This window comes from Egretta garzetta, unplaced genomic scaffold, assembly GCF_000687185.1.
Source record: "Egretta garzetta isolate BGI_Z169 unplaced genomic scaffold, ASM68718v1 scaffold53, whole genome shotgun sequence".
Taxonomy (NCBI): Eukaryota; Metazoa; Chordata; class Aves; order Pelecaniformes; family Ardeidae; genus Egretta; species Egretta garzetta.
Window position 1 is genome coordinate 1788852 of NW_009259312.1, and position 27560 is coordinate 1816411.

A 27560-nucleotide genomic window follows, 5' to 3' on the forward strand; every position below is an offset into this window, starting at 1 on the left:
CACCCCTCCGAAGTGATGGTGCCTCCTGAGACCACCTCTCAGGGGCAATGGGTGACCCCCCGGATCGCCTCAGGGAGGGGGGTCACCCCCTCCATCACCTCCCAGCGCAGTCACCCAGTCCCCGCAGTGGTCAGAGCTCCAGGGGCCCCAGCGGGCCTGGGGGGACCCCCGAAGGGGCCGACCCCGCGGCTGTCCGGCAGCACCAGCACCCAGCCGTGACCCAGCCCACTTCGCAGCGTTGAGTTAATATTTGCTGGGCGCTCAGCAGCACCCGGTATCAGCCCCAGGTTAGCTGGGTTAACCCACCGGCCGTTGTTCTCCGTGGCATTGGACATACGCTATAAACCTGCCACCCAAACCCGCCTGTTTTCTCTCCATGTATTAGTTGTGTTTGCACAGTTAATTATTATTTGATCTGTGTAACTCGCAATGAAAAGTCATGTTTCTTCGGGGCTCTGCAGTTACTCTCTGGGCAGCCAGCTTGCATTCAGAAGTCTCTCCCGCCGGCACATACGCGTTTTTGCTGGGTTGTCCCGCATCAGGCCATGCGGTCAGAGCGCTTTCAGAATCGCTGCAAACACAAGCATGACATGCTGTGGAGCCCCGCCAGGGAATTTGAGGCAAGAATGGAAGATAACAGGAGAAAGAAGAAAATTTCGAGCTCCTCTGTCCACAAGAGCTGCTTTTCTGATTGAGAGGCCCCGCTCCTGTCAGCCGCCCTGCAAGAATTGCCCCCAGCACCAGGGGCCCCATCAGACAGATCCCCAAATGGCCACGTGTCACCACGCACAGGCTGGGTGTCTGGATGGGAGCCCATCATTTAGAAAGGATTATCCCCGTGTAGTGATTACATGGCATAAGATCAGCTGCTGCCTATGCAATCGCCAGCAAAATTAGTGTAAAAACAGAGTTAAACCCTTTCTGATAGGAGTCGGCACCGCTTTAACACAGGCTTTTGGCTGATTCTGAATCTGTGCGGCTGGTAACCCGTAACTCGGCGTCCATCTGTGGTGCACGTTTCCCCTCACACGCACCTGTGCTAAAATACAAGACAACAGGCGTTTTGCAGTCAAACCTGTCTTGGGGTTGACTGCCTGGGGTCCAGGGCTTCCGAGCCAACCCTCTCCACCGGCATCCACCCCTGCCAGCACAGGCTTTTGTAGCTCAGTAGCACAGGGCGACCAGCGTTTGGCTTTGCTGCTGAAATAGCAGCGTGCAGAGCAGGTAATGAAGAGCAGACGAAGCAATTTGCTAAAGATCAATATTGCTAAACACATAAAGCTCTCTAAGCAAACCCTTTTGTCCTAACCTAAACAAACCTTTCATTTTCTCATTCCACATCTAAGCAGACAACTTATTTCAACAGTGACATCTCTAGCTATAATAAGTCGTCTATCTGTAAGCAATCGGAGAGACGTGGTTTTGTTTTGAAACCTGTTGCACGTGGGTACAGGGAACAGCTTAACAACGCTCTGAAAATACAATTGAGCTTCATGCAACAGACCGCAGACAAGCTGCTCAACTCCAAATGCCTCCAAAGCTTTAGGAATGTTTGGCTCTGGCACTTTCACCAAGGCAAAATGGGACCAAAGACAAAGATCGGCACCTCCTCAGGGTACAAGACTTCCTATAGTCCTGGGGATTCTGAGTATAAGCCTTCACCGCAGGCTCTCACACTTCCATACCTTACAGTTTACCACATGATCATAATAAAGCAGCAGCACGGGTGCAGGTGTCGCGGCGGCGCGTGTGTGCCGAGGTGTTTTGGGGGCTCAGGCTGCCGGGGAGCAGAGCTGCAGGGCAGCGTGGGGGCTCTGCGCTGGGGCACAGCCTGGCTTTGCCTGCCAGTCACCAACTTCACTGCTCTTTGGCAACTCCTGGGCAACGTGCAACGCCAGCCAGGCTACCGCCCAGTGGCAAAATGTCCACAACACATTTGGTAATCTTGCTAAAATGAACACGGAACCTGAACTTGAACTTCTCACCGTGCAGCACAGGGAGCAAGAACAAGAAACAGAATTGCTCGAAATGCAATTGCAGACCTTTCGCTGCCACAGCATTATTTTGGTACCAAGTTTCTGACTCCTTGCTCCTGCAATGTTTCCACTCAGTTGAAAATAACCGAGTAAGCAAACGGCAGGCACGAACAGAAAGCTTGTTCACCGTGGCTGAGGAATTTCTCAGGTTAGCAAAGCAAAGGAAGTGGAGAGTTTGTATTGGGGCAAAAAAGCGGACGCCTGTGCTGCCGGTGGTCAGTCCTTCCAAGTAAACACTGGAAGACACCAGCCTCGCTTGGCTTGGCAGGGAAGCCCCTTGGAAGCAGCCAAGGGTCCCTGTGCGTCCCAGCAGGGTTGGCGGCTCCTCCGGGCCAGCATGGCTGCAAGGAGCCAGCAGAGGTGGCTGGGACAGCCTCAGGGCACAGGGGGACACGACAGCAGGGTTAAACCCGATGTGTTTTAAAACCAGCACGCCAACTACTCCTATTGTAAGCCACGTATCTCGCACTGAGACCTTTCTGGGCCATCATTCATTAAATCTTCTTCCAGAATGATAACTGATAAACAGATCTGCAGCTTTACCGAAGCGCATCCTTTACTCGTGTTTGAAAAATACGGTTTGTCTGATGGCTTTCAGCTCAGTTACCTGTAACTCTCAATAGGAAAGGTGTATATTGAGGAGCAATTAAAGATAGTCACTGCTACCAGGAAGCCTGCAGGGACCAGGCAAGAGGAGGGCTCATAGGGGTCTTTTTGCTGGGCTTGGGTGTTTTGGCTTTTTATTTGCTTTACATAAAAAGCTGAGATTTTATGGTTTGGAGAAAGCACATTTTATTTTGGAGAAAGAGGCCGACATTGTACGGGCCATGACATGTAGTGCAATGTATTAACAAGTAGCGCAACATACTTCTGCTACATTTGTTTGCAGAAGCTTTCTAGAAGTTTCTGAAATGAAAAGCAGTGTAGCCCGTGATGACCACGGATGTGAGAATGATTGGGTAAGCTGCCTTAATGGGCTCCCACAAAATCAGCAGCAGGATCACATCTAAAACAGGTACAGCAGGAAGGCATTTCTGGCACAGATCTGATTTCTTTAACCTGAAAATATTTTTATTATTTAAAAACTTATGCCATATAATTTTGCTTTTCATTTTTTTCCCCCATGGCTACTAGTGGAGGCTCTGAGAAGTTGAGAAAGTAGGGCATGGCTTTCAGATAAACAGAATGAAATCCTGGGAACGCTGTCACTGCCTTCTGCAGGGATGGACCCTATCATTATCTGGAGCTTTATCTTATTGGAGTAAATATTTAAACATCTTTTTTCAAGATTAAAAAAAAAAGTGTACGCTAAATGCTGCTTTTTAATGTCAAGCCAGATCACTCAGGGCATCTTGCTGATGAGAGACCTGTACCTTCATGTCCTTCAAAACTGCATTTATTTCTTCTTCAAGTACCCAGCTCTGGATCTCTGTCTTTGGAGGAAAGCTCACAAGGACACAAGAAATCTCTGTTAGGGCAAAGCATTACAGGAGCTGGCACTGAACCCTCTAAGCACTGCGTATAGACCTGAACTGGGTCTCTGGGCCTTCTCCTCTGAACAACAAAGTGGAAAGGAGAAGCACTTATAAAAATGGAAAAAGTAATCAAAAGGAGCACCCTAAAATGAAACCCAGGACCGAACGTCATGGGACAAAAAAAATCCATGAACAAACATTACCCTGAATCACAAGTTAAAGACAACAGATGTTGCATTTCCTTATCCAAAACTAGCTCACACCCACAGCCAGCAATGGCAGGGGCTGGGGCAGGTGACTCGCTCCAGAATAGGCAACAGTGTGGGCTGCAGCATCCCAAGTTATTAAGATAGCTGGGAGAAAAAAAAAAAAAAGGTAAGAATGGAGCTTGTGGTCCTTTGACGCTTTACAAAGAGGATGGGCTCAGGCTGGAGGAGGCGTAGAGGCTGGAAGCCTCCCCACCTCCTGCCTGCAGGGCTTTGGAGCTTCCAGGAGGATCCAGGGTGATCCTTGTGACTAAACGCAGAAGACACATGGAGGCTGCCAGTTCCAGCTAAGTTTCACTACGAACCTGGGAGCTTGTTTGGCTCTTAACACAGCTTGGAAACTCTGCTCACTGGACGTGGAAAAAAAAAAAGTGCGTCAGATGGCCCCATGCACTGGCACCGAGCGCTTTCCCTCGGCTAGCCAGATGTGCGCAAGAGTCCCCGGTGCCAGGGAAGCAAACATTGTTCCTCCGTATTTCTGGCACAGCGGGACCAATTGTTGTGACAGCGCTACGTGTGCCCTCTGCTACCCCAGAGAATATGGGTAAGACACTGTCAGCAGAGGCAGAAGGTACAAAATGGTACAACCCACCTAACTGGAGTGCTGCCGTGGATAGCGATAAACTCTTCAGGCAGGCTAGGCAAGGAAGGCGAGGTGGTGGGGTGGCCCTGGGTGTTAGAGGGTGTTTTGATTGCCTTGAGCTCAATGATGGTGATGATAGGGTCGAGTGTTTATGGGTAAAGATCACGGGGAAGGCCAACGAAGCAGGTATCATGGTGGGAGTCTGTTACAGAGCACCCACCCAGGAAGAAGAGACAGGTGAAATGTTCTACAAGCAACTGGGAGAAGTCTCACGATTGCTAGCCCTTGTTCTTGTGGGGGACTTCAACTTACCAGATGTCTGCTGGAAGTACAATACAGCAGAAAGGGAACAGTGGAGGAGGTTCCTGGAGTGTGTGGAAGATAACAGCTGGTGAGTGAACCAACTAGGGAACTGGCCTGCTGGACCTCTTGTTTGTGAACAGAGAAGGCCTTGTGGGTGATATGATGGTTGAGGATGCCTGGGGTACAGCAATCGTGAAATGACAGAATTCGCGATTCTTGGAGCAGTAAGGAGGGGAGGTCAGCAGAACTGCCACCTTGGACTTCCAGAGGGCAGACTTTGGCCTGTTCAGAGGGCTGGTTGATGGAGTCCCTTGAGAGGCAGTCCTGAAGGGCAAAGGAGCCCATGAAGCCCAGACGTTCTTCAAGAAGGAAATCTTGGAGTCGCAAGAGCAGGCCATCCCCATGTGCCAAAAGATGAGCTGTTGGGGAAGAAAACCAGCCTGGCTGAACAGAGAGCTTTGGTTGGATCTCTGAAAAAAGAGGAAAGTCTATGAGCTAGAAAAAAGGGGCAGGCATCTCAGGAGGACTACAGGGATGTTATGAGGTCATGCAGAGAGAAAATTAGAAGGGCTAAAGCCCAACTAGAACTTAAATTGGTCAACTCTGTGAAACATAAAAAAAATGTTTCTATAAATATATATTAACAACAAAAGGAGAGCTAAGGAGAATCTCCATCCTTTACTGGATGCAGGGGCAACCATAGTGACAAAGGATGAGGATAAGGCTGAGGTACTTAATACCTTCTTTGCCTCAGTCTAGTAAGGTCAGCTGTTCTCCAGGTACCCAGCCCCCTGAGCCAGAAGGCAGGGACGGGGAGCAGAACAAAGCTCCCACGATCCCAGAGTTAAATGCTTAGTGACCTGCTTGGCTAATTAGACATGCTCAAGTCTATGGGGCCGGATGGGGTCCATTCAAGGGTACTGAGGGAGCTGGCAGAGGTGCTCACCAAGCCCCTTTCCATCATCTGTCAGCAGTCCTGGATGACTGGGGAAGTTCCACTTGACTGGAGGTTGGCAAATGTGATACCCATTTACAAGAAGGGCTGGGGGGAGGATCTGGGAAACTACAGGGCTGTTAGTCTGGCCTCGGTGCCAGGGAAGGTCGTGGAGCAGATCCTCTGGAGTGCCATCACACAGCATGTCCAGGACAACCAGGTGATCAGGCCCAGTCAACATGGGTTTATGAAAGGCAGGCCCTGCTTGACCAACCTTTGATCCCCTGTGACAAGGTGACCCGCTTAGTGGATGAGGGAAAGGCTGTGGATGTGGTATACCTGGACTTCAGTAAAGCCTTTGACACCATTTGCCACAGCATTCTGCTTGAGAAACTGGCTGCTCATGGCCTGGACAGGCATACTCTTTGCTGGGTAAAAAACTGACTGGATGGCCGGGCCCAAAGGGTGGTGGTGAATGGAGTTAAATCCAGCTGGAGGCCAGTCACACATGGTGTCCCCAGGGCTCAGTGCTGGGGCCAGTTCTGTTTAACATTTTTATCAACAACCTGGACAAGGGGATTGAGTGCACCCTCAGCAAGTTTGCAGATGACACTAAGCTGGGTAGAAATGTTGATCTGCTCAAGAGTAGGAGGTCTCTACAGAGGGATCTGGACAGGCTGGATCGATGGGCCAAGGCCAATTGTATGAGGTTTAACAAGACCAAGTGCTGGGTCCTGCACTTGGGTCCAGGATCAGGGAAGGGATCGTCCCCCTGTACTCGCCACTGGTGAGGCTGCACCTTGAATGCTGGGTTCAGTTTTGGGGCCCTCACTCCCAGAAGGACATGGAGGGGCTGAAGCATGTCGAGAGAAGGGCAACGAAGCTGGTGAGGGGTCTGGAGCCCAAGGCTGATGGGGAGCAGCTGAGGGACCTGGGGGTGTTCAGCCTGGAGCAGAGGAGGCTGAAGGGAGCCCTTATTGCTCCCTACAACTGCCTGGCAGGCACAACCTCTCTGGGCAACCTGCCCCCCTCGCAGTGAAGGAGTTTTTTCTTATGTAATTTCTTGTTTGTGCCCATTGCCTCTATTTCTTCTGCTGGGCGCCACTGAGAGGAGTCTGGCTCCATTATATTCACCCTCCCTGGCCCCATCAGGAATTTGTACACATGGATGAGAACCCGTCAAGCCTTCTCCAGAGGGACGCGCCCCAGCTCTCCTAGACTCTCACAGCGATGGCTCCCACTGGTGAAGGGCTCCGTGCTTCACCCTCCCTGCTGCTGCCCTCCCGGCCTCCGCACCTCTCACTGCATCAAAGACGTGAAGCCACTTAGACAATTTTCTCGGACAATAAATGGAGGAATTTAGTCTACGCTATGAGAACATTGACTTCATGGAGGCATCTGGGCTGCTGTTAGCAGCGGCACTGCACAAGGAATAAATGAAAAGGGAAGTTTGTGGCATCAGCTTTGCATGGATGCTCTTGGAAGTTGGTTTGTTTGCACACACAGATCCCACAGGCTGTTCAAAGCTAGGACAGAGAGCCCGGTTTTTCTATAGTGAACAGAGGAGATGGCTCAAAACGTGTTGTAAACTAGAAATGGTAGTGAAGATCAAATAAGCAAGGATATTTTAGAGGGTTAACATAGGGAACCTGAGCGAGATTTTATACCAGCTTTCAAAACAAAAGATAAAACCAAACTCCATTGTCAGGCAATAATAGGTGTTGCACCAACGGCTAGTAAGATCCTATCTCAAAGTACTTCTGCGATAACAAAAGTTAGACTTTGAGGCTACGGAATGTCCTGGAAGCAAGTTGCAAGGAAACGCAAATCCATTACTTTTTTTTAAGTGTCAGGATTGCCAATTATTTTTGTTGTACAAACTGAGGTATTTGCTCGCCCCTGTAGTACAATGGTTCCGCCAGGGTACTGTCCCTCATCAGCTTTGGAGGCTTTAACCAGTGAGAGAGTTCTCCTTCACCGGGTCTTAGTAAATCCCTTGGAGAAAACCTTTCAGAACACACTGGATATTTTAGCTTAGCTGCTATATTAGACTAGTATCCACATGGCAGCAATAACTGTGTTTTTTGTTTTTTTGTTTTTTTGTTTTTTTTTTTTTAATACTCCTATCTCCAGTTAATTGTTTTCTCTTGTAAATGAACAGGAAAACAGGGAAAAAAAAAATAATCACAGTGACAAGAGGACACAGCCATCTACCGGCGCGCGCCAGCACTGCTGACAGAGCATGGGCCCGACCCGGCTGCTTCTGGCTTTGCTGAGCACAGTTATTCCACTGCTGCCAGTGGTCTGATATTTGTTACTAAAAAAAGGAGCCCCCAAATACCTTGTTTAAATTTGGTTATGTTTCAAAAGCTTGGTAATTCCTGGATTTCCATTTAATTTTCAAGGAGCAGTGCTGGAAAAATGTTGTTACAGATTCCACTTCTTTTCCAGAGGAAATCAAGTGCATGCTGGAACTCCTAAAGAGAGACATTTTTCTTCCAGCAAAAGCTTAGTCTCTGTACCACTGGAGCCATCTAACTTCATGCAAATAAGACACAAACACCTACAGAAAATCTTTCAGATTATAAAGTAGTGCATTTTCCCACCAGTGGTTCAAGTAATTGGAGAGGAATGGGGAAGTTGTTACTGATACCTTGACCTCTACGGTTTTCCATAGTAAAAGCTATAAATGTATTGGGTTTATCTTGTGTGTGTAACAACAGATCAGTACCCAGTAACAGGTCAAACTGGTGACCGGTAGCAGGAACTGTGGCAGAGGATGAGGATGGAGCCACCGAGGGGGGAGTTTTCCCTCTTTGTTCCTTCCTAGCAGCTTTACGTTACCAACATTTCCTGCACACCTGGACTTCGCCCAGAACAAATTATTTCATTGCTGTAAGACCGAGCGGGTGTTTTATGGTGCAAAATACATACGTAACATTGCACTGTTGTAACAGAAAATAAGCTTGGCTAGAAAGCTCTATTGACTTTACAATAAAGTCAGCGGGAAGGGAGGAGGACGGCAGGGCCCCAAGCCCTAATAAAGAAGCGAGGAGGTGGGATTCCTACAGCCCCGCGGAGCAGCAGGCAATGCGGACGGATGAGTGAAGATGCCAGGGCTGGCCCCAAACGAGCCCTGGCCGATAACCCTGGAGGCTACTGCTCCTGTGTAACCAGGAGCTCGCAGGTCTCAGGGCATCTCATCTCCAAAGGCCCCCTACCCAAACGGCAGAGAGGGTTAATCCCCAAGTCTCCTCAGGCCTCTCTGGGCAATGCCACCTTTGGCAGATTCCAGCCAAATCGGAGATTTCCTTCCCCAGCCCTGTGAACAACTCTCCTGAAAAAAAAAAAAAATCATCTCCAAGCACCCTTTTGCTCCAAGCACCGTGCTGCAATGACCACCCCTCTGCCAGGCTTTCTGTTTTACCTACAGACGTACAGCTCCACACTTCATGCTGAGGGCAACAAATACAGAGAGCAGATGCTTCTCCTGTACTGATGAGATGAAGGGCTCATCTCACTGCAGCATTTTGCCCTCACCGTGTTTAACACACACAACTACTGCACTGATTTATAAACCCTCTTTGCCACCAAATAGATCGTAATACCCACTTTAGTCCTACAGGACAACTATAGGAAATAGCCCTGTAAGAATCACAATTTGTCTTTGAGAAAACTAAATGAATTAAATTAAGAAAGCTGGGACTTCATGTCTCATGAAATACACTCTTGGGTGATATATCTGTTGCTTTCAAGACTTAAAAAATCTTTTTAGTTTTAGAAAAAAACCCCACACCTGAAAAGTTAGGGTCTGCTTTCAGAGCTCATCCTAAATAACTATCTTATTTCTGGAGCCTAGTCTGTCGGGTTTGTGACATCCCAGTTACCCAGCATGTCTAAACAAGGTTCCATCCCATTCTCCTCCGCTGACCGCAGGGCAACGGGCCGCCCCGCTCCTGCCAGGAGCACGCCTCGGGCCAGCTGGGCCCATCACTGCTCGCAAGAAGCGCAGCTGGCACTGATTTTGCAGCTACATGAATCCTTCCTTTATTCATCCATGTTGGTATGAGCTGGCACACTCCAAAACTAAATTAAAAAAGCAAGTTAATCTAAACTGTGACATGCTGGCCACTGAAGTCTAAATCACTTTCTCCAAGAGGCAGAACAAAACCTTTGGTGTATTGGCTACGTGGTTCCAGTAAAACATTTAAGCTCCATTTGCAAACACCAGCTCTGGCACGGTATCAGGAGAGTCAAAGCTGGCTGTGTAGTGCCAGCAGCCACTGCACTGCCAGCCCCAGACAGCACATTTTTATTGTGTTGTGCAGTACCCTGTTTAGGATGCTTTATTTCCAGAGCCTCGCCTTGCATGATGGCCAGGTGTGTAAGCACCAGAGATGCTCCTAGAGGTGCAGGACTGAGCCTCTGAGCCAGGCTGCCCGGCAGCCGGTGTGGGCCAACTCCTGCAAACGGCCCAGGTGTGGGCTCCACAGCAAGAAATGTCCCGAAGTGGCAACCTAGACCAGCACGGGGACATGGTCAGTAAAATGCTGGCTCATCTCTGGATTAAAAAAATCACTCAGTTTGCTCACAAAATCATATGAGCAAGACTGAAAGCTTAAGGATTCCTAATGCACCTCCACTGAAGTCTATTTGATGGAATTAGCCATGTATACGTATGCTTTGTACTAAAATGCTTCTTACACAGGTTGACCTAGAGGAACGCTCACAGAAATAAAAGCCAGGCAATACAGTATCGCAGTTAGCTTCTCTGTTCTCCCCTAAGGACAGATGCAGAGCTATTAGTGCCAGCATGGGTGATGACGATCATTTTGCCAAACCTTTCATTAAGGAATTAGGGAATCCCAGAAGAGGTTGAGATCAGCCACTATTCAGAAAGGATTAGAACAATTTAGGGGGGGAAAAAAAAAAAAAGCAAAATCTGGCTTGCCATCTGCAAAGCACATACCTATGCTGCAGGCACCCGTAGTTCATTTGTGTCCTCTAACCTCGAAAAATAAACTAGTGCCTTCAAAGCAGACACCACGGGCTTCTCTACACCACTGTCTAAAATAACGTGCATGCTGTACAAGTGAAAAATGGTGCTAGCTTCAGAGACCCACCAGTCTGGCCACGCTGCGCCAAGCCCAGAACGTAGTGGCAGAGTTGTTCCTTACCAAGCGCTGAAGTCCAGACTCAGACTGCATAACAACTTCTTTTTTCCCCCCACTGAATTTCTTGATTAAAGCAACAAACCCCCAACAAACCCAACTGCTTCTTTACAGCCCGGCTGTGCTGTCCTGGACCAAACTGGAGAGAAACGATCAGGTTTCAGCGCTGCAGGCAGCGATACTCACCGAGATGCGACATCAGGACGGTGTCGTTGCCTTTGTCCGGCGCGTTGTAGATCACAGCTGCTGTTGCACCCCTTCTGGCTGCCACCTTAATTTTTTCAGCAAAACTGCAATTGCCTCTTTCAATCAGTGCTAGCCACGGTGGGTTTGTGATGGTGAACTGGGTATTTGCGTCACAGGCTTGAAGATTAGCAGACTTAGGAACGCCCACGAGCCCCCGAGCACTAAGCAGAGGAGAATTTAATCCATAGAGGCCACATTCACACTGCTCGGACACAGACCTGTTGCTAGTGCTGTCGAAATAGAATAAACTTAGAGAGGCACTCACAGCAAATGCCTCTGCGCTCTTGAATAAAATACTAGCAGCCACCAGGAGGCAGAAAAAATCGAATTTACCTGCTTGCTTCATTGCTTGTTCATCTAAGCACAAATCGTAGATGCCTGCAGCTATTTTCGGCGGGTGGTGGTTGCTGTCAGCCCACAGCCGGCTCACGGAGTTTGAAATTTCAGTTCCAGCAGGAACTCGACACCGCCCAGTTAAGGCCAGCAAGCCTGGCTGGCACGGGGGCTGGGACGGGGCACAAGGGCTCTCCTGCTGTCGTGAAGTAGAGATGCGGCCCCAAGGACATGCAAGTCACCCCCAGCCCTAACCTTCTGCTCCTTGTCACAAAGCATCGTCCTCCCCCTCCTTCTCTCTCATTACTGTGCAAATTCCAGCTTCGGTGATGCTTCCCGAGATACTGCTCAAGCCCCCTGCTCCTATTTCAACTTGAATGTCACTTCAGAGGACCAGGTCATCTTTCATTCAGTGATGTGAGCGCAGGGTTCTCGCTTCAAATGCAATTTGTGATGTAAAGACCTTGTTAAAAAGGTCAAAAGCACAGGGAAGGAAATATTAAAAAAATTTACCCATCTTATGGAGAAAGATAACCAAGTCATTCCCTGCATTTCTCCTTCCAGATTCTTTCAGTCATTTGGTTCTGTCAGGTCCAGCTTGTTCTGGCGTTTGTAACAAACTGATTTTAACATCGATTTGTACCAATGCAAGAGATGCAATCACCTGAACTGATCATAGAAGCAAACCACCTCTTCCAGCCCATTTTCACACTCCAGCTCCCTGTCAAGACTTACACTGAGATGCCTCAATGGTCGTGACTCAACTCTCTGTTTCTGGATGTAAGCTCTATAGATTCTTCCTCTGAATTCAGTCAGTGTTGCATTCCGTAACAATTACTATTATCAACTCTTGCTTTCTTATATTAGAACAGAAAAATGGAAACCTTACTAATGTCACAACTCTATAGTCCATAATGAAAATACAGGACAAAGTGTGAAGTCGTCAAGACTTTTTTCCCATTTTTCTGCAGATGTCATGCTGCACAGTGTCGAAAGCCAAGAGGAGCTGCAGTTGGAGGCATATATTTTGATGGAAGCTCAACCCGGTTCTCCTATAAAGATGCTTTAAAAGGGTAAACATGATTGTGGAGAAGATTCCTGGGAAACTGAAACAGCTTTCAGAAGTGAAACGAAAAAGGGAAGAAATTGAAAGAAATAACCCAAGACATTGACATGTATCAGTTCATTTATTTATACTGTCTGGTTTTCAGTGTCACACTAGTTCTACATCACATGAATTCAAAACTCATCTTGCCTCTATGATCTATGACTTAACAAGTTTTATACACTGAAAAGTACCATTAGCTACAAACAGTTTATCGCCTTTTAGTTTTCTTTTAAATTAATGCTGGAAACGTAAGAAACATGCAAATACAAGATTGTAGAGTACAGTTAGGAAACGTGCTCTGATAGTATTTTACCCTTGGCAGCAGCAATACACAGCAGCAAGAAAGATTATTCCTACGACATTTTGCAGGAGTGAAGATTTTATATCTTGGTTTAACATGGCAAAATTAACACGTTTTGACAGACTCGGGATCAAAAATACTTTGGTTTTATACTTGCATCAATAAACACCAAGTGAAATAAAACAGCAAGTAGTTTCTTTGCAGAGAAGCCCTTCGCCCCAGTGCTACCGTGCTGGTTTGGCAGGGAGGAGGGAGGCAGCGCGGCAGAACCTTACGTTAACACTGCAACACTTCAGAAACTGAAGTTGGCATGTTCAGTTCAGCGTAACTGATGGGGATGGGCTAAGTGCCTCTGCAGAATGACCCAGAATATGGAAATTCCAAGTCTACTACAGGCATTGAACATTCTCTAGCTACACACAGAGAGAGCCTGAGCTTCTAAGCTTGGCACTTCATTCTGCAAGAGTAAATCTCTCTCCTTCCCAGCTTTTGCCATGAAAAATTTCAAACACTTCTGTAAAATAAATTATATACTTTAAAGTCTCCAGCACATATTATACATATTCCACACCATACTGACAGTTCTTTTAGAGTTAGGAAGTCCTAACATGGAGGATGAAATTATTAATGCTACACGTTTAAAGTGTCATAAGCAGTGCAATGAGGCAAGCAGCCTTTCATGTATTTCTGTTGCATGGGATGGGTAGAGTGGCTAGAACAACTGAACAGAGCGGCTCTGGGCCAGTGTTAGCCACATCAGTCCTTTTGTATAAACATAATCACTTTAAAAATTGCTTCTAGAAATAATGGTTTTGTTAAAATTAGACTTCAACCTGAAGTATATCTAAATAAAAAATACTGGCTGACACAGTCAGCATGGCTCAGTTTGGTACACGAAGTGCTGGTGCTAAGGTCTCTCGCTCTAGAGCAATGGCCTCTAACCTTCACATAACCATAACCAACAAAATCACATAAATAACATATTGCAAGCAACACCGTGCTCTTCTCGGATTAGTCTGCTTTCATTTTGCCTTCTACGGCAAGGTTACAATGTACTCTGAAAGGCATGGGTTGGCAAGCATTGCTCTAGAACTAATACTATATGATCCACACAAAATGTAAACATACAATACAATCACATTTAATTAACTTCTAGTCCCTGTACAATTTAAGTTAAACTTTTCTCATTAATACATTTTTAAACTGTAAACCACACTAGAGAGAGAGAATAATTTTATCCATTTCTTTAGAATGTTACAGCTTTTACTCTGTATCCAAAGTTGCCTGTGAACTTGCACTATAATGAAGATAGTTACATTTCTCCTTCAAATACCATTAACTGCAGTTAGGGTACAGAATTTAAGTACTTGATGACAAAGTCCACTATCCCCAGGGCAGAGGAATGAGCTACTACTCAAGAGAGATACTCCCCAATTACCAACAGGCTGCTAAAATGTGCCTAGAAGTTTTCGACAAAAGAGTAAATCTGTTCCTATTAATTAACTGTGGGCTTTGGTCCATAATGGTACAATTTAATTGGCAAGCTTCCGTAATGCAATCATTAGTTCTCAGAGAATTGAACTGAGACCAGCATTTCACATGGACAAGTCGTCAAATAGCAGTGTCTTTTAGCTCCTGCCTGAGAGTAATTTCCTAAGGATACAGTTGTATAAATGATTTGAGATCGTTTGAAATGGGAGGAAAAATCAGGACTTAGTTCTGAACTCAGCAGGAGCCAGCTGCTACTTAGTATACAGGCAAAAAGTTGAGAGCATTTTACAGAGTCTCTTGCTTTTGTGGAAGTAGCAGCTTCTCACAGCTGCTGAGCTCCTTCATGTACTCAGAATACAGCTGTTACTAAGAAGAAAGAGGACAGTGGCGGTCAACAGAAAAGAACGTAATGGTGTGACAAACTGTGTATCCTGCCATGCTAAGCACTCCTTAGAGACAGTTTTTCTCTTGCAAAGCTAGAAGCAAGTCACTTTGCTAACAAAGTTTCTTTTAAAAAATATTTCTTTTAATAATAAATAAAATATGTTAAAAACCTTCAGGTACTATGCTCACTACCTGTATATACTGTATATACAAAAGCAGACATATAAAAACACCTGACCTTGCTCAGGTAAAAAGAATTGAAACTGGCTTCTTGGATCACTGAGCCCAGTCCCCGGTACTAAAGGCACCATGGTATTTAAACCTTTTCACAAACACAGTAAGCTTCAAGCCTAAAGAGCAGTTAGGCTGCCTCTACTACTTCCTACTAAAAGATCACTATAGAACATAACAGCTCTAATCCTAAAAATTATTCTAACTTCCAGGCTAAATTTATATCGTAGCCAGTTAATCCTTTTGCAAACATTGCCTTTAATATTGGGAAAGCCTGTCTGTCTTCTCAGTTCTCACCCTGATACATATAGTTCCTGTGTATGTATGTGCACAGGCAGAGAAAAGAGAGATGACAATTATACTACTTCTCCTTGATATCCTATCAAAAAATAAGCTCACTGTATTGCCTGTTCATCCTCCTTGAACACAAGTGACCAAGACATTGTGCAATCTGTTTCAAGACTGCCAAAAAAATAAAGGCAACAATCGTCCTTCTCAGTTACATGGATGACCATTACAATTACTTTAAGAATCCTAATTTCATGTTTGTGTCTGCTAGTTCTGGAAAAGTGCAATGTGTATAGGGTGTATTCAAGTTACAGCCATTTTATTTCCCTCTTTTTGACAACATAAATTTGAAAAATAAGTTATTAAATTACACTGGATCCAGAACACCAGGTTCCACTGTCTTGTAGATTTTGCTCAGAAAGACTTCTACCTTATCATCACCCAAGTGACAGATGTCCAAGATGCAGATAACATGTTTGCCATCTAGATCCATCGCTGCTTTTACAATTTCATCTGGAAGTAAAGAAAAGGTGTTTTAATATACATACAGTAGAAAGGTCTACTGAATTTACTGCATGGAAAACATTGTCGTGTGGGTATGTTCAACCTTCTTTCTGTGAAAAACCTCACTCTAACTATTAAATGCTGGCCTACTGGGATTTTTTTTTTTTGGGGGTAGAATTTTATTTTTAAATTCAATCACTAGAAATGACAACATCAGAACTTATATAGCTTATATAGCCCTTTGCAGTATGATACACATTAACAGCGTTCACCGTATTTGTGGTGAGGTGCCTGTAATTAGAAGCATAATCTGAAGGAAAATAATTCAATAGCAGGCAAATACTTCAGTTTATAGGCACCATAGGCTCCATTAAAGCAGCTGTTCAAACTGACATCAGTGAAATGGATTGGCTGAATGACAGTTATTCCACTGTTTCAAAGCAAATCAAGCCAAATACTCACATGCTCAGCCACACATACTGACTTCCATGTCAGTATAATTTTGCATCAACAAATAACTGCAAATCTAGGTCACTCAGGAGTTTGTGGTTTGGATATTAAAATACTACCTTCAGAGAATGAGAACAGCTCCAGTAAAAACTGCCTCGAAAGTTCCATATTACATCTATTTACTAAAGGTGGTCACATAGAATTCACCTCTCGTGCCCTAAAGAGGGGAACAACATCTGACCTACAACAGAGATTTCTACCGAGGATTAACTCTTGCATTGAAAGATACAACAAGAGATGATGAGTAATGTCAGTGAAAACCAGTCTCACTTGAAAGTGGCAAGTCACAAGGCATGTCACAAGGCCTTCCGTTGCTAGTGGCCTTCGTCAGTGAAAACCAGTCTCACTTGAAAGTGGAAGCATGTCACAAGGCCTTCCGTTGCTAGTGGCCTTCTGCTGACATGCAGAGATGCAACTCATACAAGACAGCAATGTATCATTTTGAATGTCTTCTAGTTTAAATAAGTGGGGATCTTCAGGACAAAACAGTGGAAGAAATGCAACATCTACTGCTACATCGTGGTTTATACCTGTTGAAAAAAAATATTTAAGTTAGCAGACTTCATCTACAGCCCATTAGCAACTTCATGCACCATTTCTTTTTTTAAAAACCAAACTACCGCAGGCTGAACACTGATTTGTATTTACTTGCTCTTTGTTCATTAATTAATAACTGACATCTAAAAATACATTTTTTATATATATAGTTACACATAAGCACATTCAAATTGACATGATGTTATAACATACTACGATTTAAGGCTAACAATACTGTTAGCTCAGAAAATATTGGAAGCCATTTCACACTCCTTTTTAACTTTATTGCTGCTATAAGGACAGAGAAATTAATTTTACAACCAGTCTATCTATGCAGTATGCAGTGCAGTACTCGTGCTACTTCCATCTTGAATATGATATTGTAAGTCCAAGGATTTTAATGACTGTAAATATTCAAACACCTTCTCTGCAAACCTCCCTTAGCAAATAATGGAAACTTTTAAATTATAGGAACTTAACATGAGCATCGTTAAGCTATGCAATTTCCTTCTCTTTTTAATGGGAAAAGAAAATCAGATTTATATCCCACAGTAACACTAAAAACCAGATAAAATACAGATATGCAAGTTGATGTGTAACAAATAAAGATCAATCAACCGACACTTTGTGCTAACCGGAAGCAGCAGAGAGCAGCTGATGAGCGTGGCTAAAATACAGCCCTTCGTTTTCTAGCATGGAAAAATGGCACTTTAGGAACAACACTACTCAAAAAACAACTCAATGAGAATGAAGCTCAGAAGCAGCATTTATAGTTGTCCTCTTCCCTTTAAGAACACTAACTTATTTCTTCAGCAAAAAAAGACAATCAAATGCAATTGAATAATTTACCTGATTATGTCAGACTGGTTGAACTAGTAAACAGGACCTACCTCTAATTGTAATAATCAATAGCTTAAGGACTACATACATTCTTCAAAGGATACACATAAACCTATACACAAACTTGCATTTACATGAAAAGTGATGCTAGAAACAAGATAATCAGTCATTTCATTTAAAGGCATTTTTAATGAGAATTACAGCTTTCCAGTAAAAAATGATCCTAAATCATGACTCTACCAAACATCTAAAGTTTCAATAATTTTTTAAAACTTCAAGAAATACTCAGAATCAACTGATTAATTTAGAGAAATTCACTCAGTTTCTGACAAACCTTCAAGTCATTCTCAAGTTAACACAGCAAAGAGCTAAGCAGCTGAGCTACCAAATACTTACCCAGAACTGTCACTTCATAATACCCGAGGCCACTAGCACTTTTGAACTCATTAATATTTTTATCTGTTCTGGTTTCTTTTGGCTGGTGCACTGCTGCATGAAGGTTGTACTGTTGCATAAGTAGGTCTTTGTGCACATAATCAAATTTACGTGGGATGCTTTCTGGGAAAATTGTGCTGTGATGCAAATATTTCATTAACTTGTCTTTCACTTGTGCCCAAAGGTCACTCTGCCATGAATCGCAAGTTCTTCCAGTCTCTTCAGTTTCAGGTCTATCACTCATTCCTTCTTGGTCTATTATGAACACAGAAAATATTTAGTTGTTTATATGCTCATAGAATCCTATCAGCTCTCCACGAGATGAGAAATACTTTCATTAGCACATTTTAATTAAGAAGACATGGCAGAATGTTCAAAACATACAACACAATGAATTAAACTAGGGTTGGAACGTGAGTAAACTGCTAACCTTTGAGGCTGGACTGTAGTAAAAACACTTATTTCCCCACATGAAGAGCACCATCGTGGCTGGTTTTTGGAGAGCTCATAAATTGTTTAATGAACAGCCAGAAACCATGAAAACAAGTTTAAAATGGGTACAACTGAAAGTAAACTTTTCCATCCCTTGCACAATCACTATATGCTTATATTGAGGACCATGCTACATTTAAAATTTCTTGCTATATAATGATAGCTCCATTCTTCTTTCCTATTACATATAACTTGGGGATTGTTAATGGTAAAAACTCATATAACCATCACTTCCCCTTTTGAAGGCAAGTGTTAAACCCCACCTTTTGAGCTTATCAGAAAGCTCATTTCAAAATGTCCCCAGTATAGCCTTGTATCTCCTCCACCTCCTGTGAAACAACTTCTCATCAAGTAGCCTTCTGAACTGGCTATGTTATCCACCCCAACATTTCTCTATGAACATATGCTTTTTTGCTTTACTTCTTTGTAGTGCCATAATCACTATGGTGGAGTATCAGGATGTTCAAAAATGAAGAAACCAGAATGCACACAAACTTGATACAATTTATGCAAGAACATTCAACAAGGGGAAAAAAAAAGTCTTGCTGCATTGAATTACACAACAAAGAACAGAGAATTAAAAGAAAATTGTCACTAATACTGAAAGTGTGCTCTGGATTGCATAAAGCAGTCTGCAGTATTTTTCTCACAGAACTGGAATTCATCATATAAGGTAAAGGGGCAGATGAAAGCTGCTACATGAAAAACATTTTTCTCTCACCATTTTACTCAAGAGAATGGCAGTATTCTCTGCAAGCATGAAGACTTAATACTATATATCAGGCAAATAAAGTACAAAAAAGTTTTGGAATACCAGTAGTGGGATTAAAAAAAAACCCACCCCTTTCTCTTTCTAAAACTTCAACATTACTTTACTTTTCTCCCTCAATAACATCACTGATGCTGTGATTTGTGTGTCCTACTTGTACACTCATTATTAACTTAGCATAAACAGATGTGTAATTAGGACAGCACAGTAGAAACAGCCATGACTGGTTATTTAAATGATAAGATGCTGAAATCTTTAACAATCTGACTATACTTCAGATGAAAAATAAAGCAAATGTTTGAACTCCTCTAGCTACAGAAAGCCTCTTGACAACAAAGGATACTTTCTTCTATAAACCAATCAAAATTATAAAAATTGCTATGGTAAACATTTAAATACATGATTTCTCACAAAAAGCAATTGAGATGAACCCTATTTTGAGTTCAGTTAGCAGGATTGTTTTTTTAAAATCTACTGTATTATTACAGTATACAGCAGATTTTTTTTCTTGTAAAAAAATCACAAGTTAATTTGGTCATCAGCCTGCACTGTTACTATAAGGTTTCTTTCTTACAAACACTTTTGTCAGTAAAACTGAGTCAATGCATTTCTGCTTTACAGTTACATTTCATGTTATCTTACAGCACAGACTGAGATCTTTTATTCCTCCTTTGTACCTCTTGCAAAAATAGTACCTGGAGTAAATGAAATTCCAGTGAGTGAGCCTCATCCCAATACTGCTCCCCCCCAAGATATTTCAATATTTAAAAATACACTTGAATAATTTATTTTGGTTTGGATATCTCTATCAGCTCTTTTTGTACATCCACCCAATGACTACTCAAAACCTGTTATTCTGATGCAGGCTGCTATGATACGGAGCTGCTAAGAGACAGAAGTGTCAGCACCACTAATACATAGTTATAAAAGGAGGGAGGGAAGAATTTCATGTTCCCATAAATAGCTTCTAAAGGCAGCTTAGGGCAGTTTCCCTTGCTGGTATTAAAAAAAAAAAAGCTCTACCTGGGACCATGGTAACAACACTATGAAGCTTAGAGTAACATTTTATATGGTATGTATGACCTGCATATCAGTAAACAGGAAAATAAGTATATGATACATAAGTAACTGATATACAATCGCAGAATACTGCAGAAAAAGGTATCTCCAAAATCTGAAGGAACACAGCAGAGAAAAGCTTTTCACTTTGATACACACACCATAATTAATAGGCTTGATAAGTAAAATATAAACACGCTGTTATTTAGACAGAACTAGCAACAGCTAAACAATTAGTATTTTATATAAGATTACTAATATATTGCCAGTAGGACTGACGTTATGTGAGAAAAAAAACGTGCATATGTTCAGCAGCTACATTTACTAAGATATTCATATAATTATTGCATACTTACATTAGATGAGAGACTGATTCATTTATTTTGGACTACACTCAAAATATCAGCCAACTGAAGTTAAATAGGGTTTCACATGCAGTGAGGAAATATCAGTGTAAATGGTATTTTGACTTAAGAATAAAAGTATCTAAATTATCTGTATTTTAGATAGCAATATGTAAATAAAAGTATCTAAATCTAAACACCTAATGCAAGATTTCTTTACTATAGTTAAAGAAGAGGTGTGTATTTCACTGTACATCTTCACATCCTTTTTTCTTTTTTGAAAACCAATCTTTTAACCCAACTCATTGAAACTACATACATGCATTCATTTTATGAGATCTACACGAGATCCCAGCAATTCTAGAGAAAGTAACAGCATAGCACAATAAACACTACAGCTACGAGAAATTTCTGTAAAAATAATTTCAGGTGAGAACACTCAATTTGATTTCTCATTTTTAAAAGCAACAAGAAATTTCACCGAAGACTAACAACCAATAAAGTAATTAATTACCAAACTTTTTTACAGATATATTTTCTTACTTTTGAAGAACAGGTCTCTACAAAGTACCTGAAGCTGCCCCTTCTCTGGAATAAAACTTCACTTTAAAGTTACCTGTATAAATTTTTCTCCAATTTGAAAGTTTCTTCATCATTTCAGTCTCTTAATATAATAAATATTTGGGAAAATTCACTGGAATTTCTATTGCTTTAAAGCAGCACAATGGAGTAGATCATCATCAACCGGCTACAAAGAAAACCTATTGAGGTAATTACTAAATTCAGATCAACTGCCGCCTTGCAAAAATAAAAGGGACAGATGCTAGTAGTAGATGAACTTTTAGATAAAATTCCATGACTCAGAGTATATTCAGTCAGCTTTGGAAATAGGAAAACATGTCAAAATATTTGCATGAAATAAAAAACAGACCAAGCTGCACATAATGACAACTGACAAATTAGACTTCTTCCTTCATCCAAAAATAGATACCAAGATACTAACTGCATGGAACATGAGTTTATTTTTCAATTGCAGAGAAGAAAGAAAAAAGTAATAATATTAACTTAGAAAAAAATCCCTGAACAGAACATCATTCTTAGTACTGGCTTGTATGTTTCATCCATTTCCTCCTACATCTTGTATTTGTCTTTTTAATTAGGTATTCACATAGCTTAGGGGCTACCTTCCTGGAGAGGGACAATTTTATCACATGCAGCTGACTATAGCAAGAAAACTGCCAATAGAAAATGAGGTCTTACACTACTAAGTGCTTTTGAGGTTCGGAACAAACTTAAAACTTGTATAAAGCAACACTGAGAATTTATTCCCCATATTGGGAAAGAGCCCAACACTGTCCTTCCAGCCTCCTTCAGAACACATCAGGGACATGACTGAGCAGAATGACATTAACAATGCGTTGCTACAGTGGCTCCCTAGAGGATGATGCAGCCAGATGTGCAGAAGAGCTGTCTTGACAAACAAGGCTTATAAGGATATCTTTGTTGCCTGTTTTGTACCTGAAGACAAGAAGTAGGCTTAAACCTCCTGAGGTTAATGCAACAACTATTTGCAACGTACCTGTGCAGTGCTGTAAACTGTCTGATACAGCCTGTCCATTTTTATCTTGCACAAAATCTTCATGTTGAAATTCATCCAAGCTATAAAAAAAAGTCATAGTGTGTGTGTGTGTGTGTATATATATATATAATATTTTAAAACCTATTTAATCTCAAATACTATGCAGCAAACATTCAAACCTTGACAGATTTCTGGTGAAAAATGATATAAGCTTGAATGAGTGAGCACTAGTACCTGGTTTCATATCATGAGACTTGTAATATAGCCATCACATAATGAGACCTACTGCACTCAGTAAATCAGTTTTGAAGAGCTTAGGACAAGAACTGCTGTATTTCTTTGCCTTATGAAGTAAATCGGGACATATTTTACACTCAAAAACCAGTGTTTGTTGCCCTCTACTGGGCACCTACTGGAAATAGCAGGTGTGACCCTAAAAGCTGAACATCACAGGTGGCCAACAGGTTTATGACTTGATTCTAAAAAATGCTTGCACAGCATCCTGCTTCATTTTCATATCAGCACCATCCAGCAGTGAAAAACAAAGCGTGAATGGAGCCGCATCATCACTCCAGAATCCAAAATGATAGAGAAATTCCAACTATATATTTTCCTTTGGACATACTACCCTGTTGTAACAATCAGTTCAATCAAGCAAACTAGATTTTTTGTTATACTTCCATTTTTAACCATGAAATTCTGAATTAATGGTAAGAAACTATTCTCTAATAGTCTTTAATGAATTACCTAGGACATTATGCGGGAGAAAAACGTAACAGATACTCCACAGCCACAGCATGGTAAAATAAGCTCTTAGGCCCATTTATTCCTTTCTTCTTTGCTCTGTTTCTCTTATTATAAACTCACAATGATGTCTGAATAAACTTAGGAAATAAGACTATCTTAATTATCTTGCAACACAAACAACTGAGACGTAGGCAAGATTTTGTTAAGGTACCATTACAATTCCAGACTGCCAGAGCAGTCACTAATAAAATATTGTAACTGCAAATACACAGGGAAAACATACAGACAGAGAAAAAGGAATCAGACAAACATGCTGTTTAGTGGGACATTCTGTGTTTCAGTCATAAGGATTTTCAGGTTTCTATTTTCCATTTTCCCCATTGCATACTAGGATACATCTTGAAAATTTCATGTCAGTGTTTCATAACAAATGGAAAATATCTAAAATCTAGTGAAAAGAGAAAAGGAAATACATTGTGGTTTTTGCATATGAAAATACATTTTATGATATGCACTATCATCATGGTGTGGGCTAAGTACTGGAGTGACCTTGTGATATCCAACTCTAGGCACAAAAGAAACCTCACTTAAGCAGCACAAATGGTTTCAACTGAGGTTTCAGCCACCTAATTTTGTAAACAAAAAAAGCTGCCAAATAGCAAATTTTAAAACAGCATGACCCTACTTGCTTCCCACCACCCACCCAAGCTTCTGAGCAGAGTTGTGTTGAAAATGTTGGTAAACGAAAATGTGTACGTGTTTCTATGTGACTGTGTAGTACAAAGTATTTTTCAAATTTTGAGGTCCAGGGCAACCTCAGAAAGATACATGCAAGATGTCAGATCTAAGTTTATGCAGTGGCATCTTAATGCTTACTGATGAAAGGTAGCAGGAAAGTTTGTCTCTTTCAAAATGATAATTCAGTATTTACATTGTGCTTCATACGGAATTATTTCTAGATAAAAGAATGTTTCAATGAAAATAGTATCTTATGTAGAATTAATTCCTTTTACAAGAACCACCATGGAAAGTAATTACTGTATATGCATAACAATAAACTAAATATTTACATACCAGCTATATTAATACATTTTCAAGCCCTTTGAAGACATTTTCAAAAGTATTAACAAAAGCAGTCTAATTAAAAATTAGTGCCCACAAAATTAAGGCTATATTAATACATTTTCAAGCCCTTCGAAGACATTTTCAATACAGTCTAATTAAAAATTAGTGCCCACAAAATTAACTCTCACTTCCAAGACTCGGACTTCTCAGTGAGAGACGTGACGATCTAGCACAATGTTAGGAAAGGTTTGCTCAGAAATCAATGTGTCAAGTTAGATACATGGCAACTTCCCTTTTCATTAAAGCAGAGGATTAAACCAAGTCATACAGCTGACAAGCTGATATTATGGAAATGTTTTCTTTTTCTTTTAAAATTATCTAGATTTGGAGGTGAATAGGCTCTGATTTAGAGCTGGCAGAACCTCTGAAAAATAGGAAAGTAACTTGTCACAATTTCTCCCACCTTTTTTCACAGATCTGTAGCTGGATGACTTCTCCTACCTGCCCAACACGTTATTCCTACAGGACTGCTTTGTGCTGGATGTGTGTACAGCGTAACTTGAGCTAGGTTCGTAATGGAAACCTGCTTGTCTATACACACAGTTTATACGCTTCTTTGCCAGTCAGTATGTCTGCAAGCTACCCAATATAACCCAAATCCTTCCATTTCTGCAATATGCTGTGGCTGTTGTACACCAAACCACCCACATTCCTATTTTACCCATGCCAGCTTTGTGCCATGCCAAATTTTCTATTCCCAGACTGCATTCTGCAGACTCCCCTTTTTTCACAGATGCACACTTGCAAAAAAAAAAAAAAAGCCTTTCTTCAATTTGCAGATGCACTGGTACTCACCTTTTCAGTCATTTTACTTTAAAGTATTGTCAATGAAAATAACATTAATCAAAATAGGTAGCAGATGAATACTTTTAGAAAATATTGGGAAAATAAGCATGTCTTGTGCTTCACACATATTTCTTAAGCACTGGGACTAAATGGGATAAAAAATTAAGAAAGAAAATAGTTACAACTTGTAACTATGTCCAAATGATGCAAGGGATTAAAGTGCCTCAAAACAACAAAACAAAACAACCCACTCACTGATATAACGGGTAAAAGCCTTACTTTATAGACTGGTTTGAAATCAACTTAAGTCAACTGTCATGACATCATTACAGTATACACATCTACCACAGCAAGTAACAGAGAAACCAAACAGCCTTCTACAATAATTTGACAAGTCTACACAGATTGATTGTTGATAACTACCAATTTTCCTCTGAAAAATTTTGATTTATGTGAAAAAGAGGTCTGAAGGAAACGTCAAAATCTGGGAAACTTTCAGTCATGCAAACCTTAAGCTGAATTTCCCCGTATTATAGAATCCCCATCCCTTAGCTCTCATCAGAGGGGAGGGAAAAAGGAGAAAAGGGTCTGAGTCACATAAACATTTAGAAGTGAAACTGCAAGAACAGAAGCATACAAACAAGTTACTTTTAAGCAGTGCAGAGTGTAAGCATGTAATGCACCCGCAACTCCACGGTAACTGCAGTGCTAAACTTACAAAGATTAAAACTTAAGAAAACTACTGTGGTTTTTTTCACTTCCACATAAAAATAAGGCTTTCTGAAATTCCTGATCCTGCCCCATTCACAATAAACTATCAATTAAACTACTTTGGGGTGTATTAAATGCTTAAAAGTACATTTATGTTGAATGTCACTACTAGCAAGAATATAAATATCAACAATAATATTAAATTAACCAGTTACCTCTTACCTTGTTCTTTCTGAAACCCTTAATAATCAGAAATGTAGGAACTGAGGCTGACAATAAAGAGCCTAAAATAAGCTTTTACTGTTTAACACTAAAAAAAACTTAAAAAATGCAACCACATGCTGAAAAACTGCACAAAATACTCTATGCAAAATAATCTAAGCTAGAATATGTACTTCAAAATATATCTGTACTGTTGTTATTTCATCAACATACTAGAATATTTCAGCAAGAGCTGACATTCTGCTACTTCTAAGCAACAGAACAGAAAACAATGCAATTTTAAGGTATGTCAAGCTAACTTTCTATTCTTCTTCTGCAATTTGGAGAATTCAGCACAACTTCATAGTTAATTACAGAAATACACAAGTTACCTTTTAATTATATAGAGTGAAACAGCTTTCCATAATCCAACACAGACTTTCTCCTCCTTTAGTTGGGGTTCTAGCACTAATGGCATAGAGTGGACACACAGGTAGCGAGGAGAGTAGCAGATTGAGAAAAGCAAAGAACAAAGTAAACATGCCTTAACTTTTTGCTTCACTTTTAAGGAATGGGGAGAAAACATTCTTCCCACCCTCCACCCCCAAGAAAAAAATGGAACATTTCTCAGCAAGCGAAAGAAAACAGGATTCCTCACATTCCAAAAAAACCTCCTGATTTTCCTATGTATTTGTACCTCAAGTCTCTGCAAACTGCAAACCACCTGCAGAGATGTGACCTTAAAGCCAGGTGTCATGCTTTTTAATGAACAAGCTGCAGAGCCAGGCAACCATTTCCCCGAGAAAATGCAGTATTTACCAGGAGCACCAGATGAAACAACAGATGTGGACTCAAAAAAGTTTTATCCCACAGAAAAAAGCTTTTGCAAATTAGCTTCCAAGAGATGTTTTTCAAGGAAACAGGCATGCTTGCAGGGCAGCGATACTGGCAGAATGGTCAACAACTATGATCAACTCCATCACTACTATTGTTGCTATATCCCTAGCACCATGATTCTTTTAGCGGGGAGGGAAGAGGTGCTAAAAGTAAACTAAGGAGGGAACTAAGGGGCGTACATACTCATGACACAAGCCCAAATCACCGCTGCCAAAAACCCCAGACATCTGAAGTTACTGACACCAAAGAGTTCAAACACTCAAGTTACCTGAGCTGTTTGGAACAAATGACAAGAATTTATAGTCCTTAAACAAAATGCACAAAGCTTTTTACCCCAGACTAGCAAATAACAACAACTCTGCTTATCATGATGGACCCCTGTTCCTGCATGTTCCCTAAGTAGCACTAGTAATAATAAAAAAATAATGTTTAATAACACATTCAAAACTATGTTTCAGAATAAAATAATCCAATATATTTAAACTAGAATCAGTGCAGAGGAAATGAATAGAAGATATGAAACTCTATCCTGATCTGTTATTTCATTTCACTTCCATACAGATTCTTGACCTGTGAAAGTCTCACTTCAAGTATCTTTGTTTCATCATTGCAATTATTTAACATGATTAACTTCACATGACTTACCCAGATTTTCTTCTTGCAGACCGTGTGAAGTAACGGTAAGATGATACAGAAGTAACAGATGCACCTCCCCTTCAAGCAGGAAATTCACTATTATTTTACAGTATTTAGTTAAATGGAAATAAACAAAGCAAAAAACATGCATGTTTTTCTGTCAGGCAGAATGAACCTATGACACTCAAATGCTGGAATTTTCCTTACGGAACGAAAATCCACTAACAAGTTTGCTGTA

At 41.6% G+C, this 27560-nt stretch overlaps 2 protein-coding genes across 2 annotated transcripts in view; both read right to left on the reverse strand.

Annotated features, from left to right (window-relative positions):
* The window catches only part of RNF128 (ring finger protein 128), a 40138-nt gene extending 28778 nt beyond the window's left edge, over positions 1-11360 (reverse strand). Inside the window, exon 1 of the mRNA XM_035891957.1 lies at positions 10955-11360. Within this exon, the coding sequence (XP_035747850.1) occupies positions 10955-11360 (406 nt within the window). The remainder of the gene's footprint in view (positions 1-10954) is intronic.
* A 3393-nt stretch (positions 11361-14753) lies between these two features.
* RADX (RPA1 related single stranded DNA binding protein, X-linked) overlaps positions 14754-27560 on the reverse strand; it is a 30391-nt gene continuing 17584 nt past the window's right edge. The window contains exons 12-16 of the mRNA XM_035891958.1: positions 27332-27400; positions 22220-22299; positions 17938-18231; positions 16512-16694; positions 14754-15663 (exon numbers count right to left, since the gene is read on the reverse strand). Coding sequence (XP_035747851.1) covers positions 15518-15663; positions 16512-16694; positions 17938-18231; positions 22220-22299; positions 27332-27400 — 772 coding nt within the window. The 3' untranslated portion in view covers positions 14754-15517. The remainder of the gene's footprint in view (positions 15664-16511; positions 16695-17937; positions 18232-22219; positions 22300-27331; positions 27401-27560) is intronic.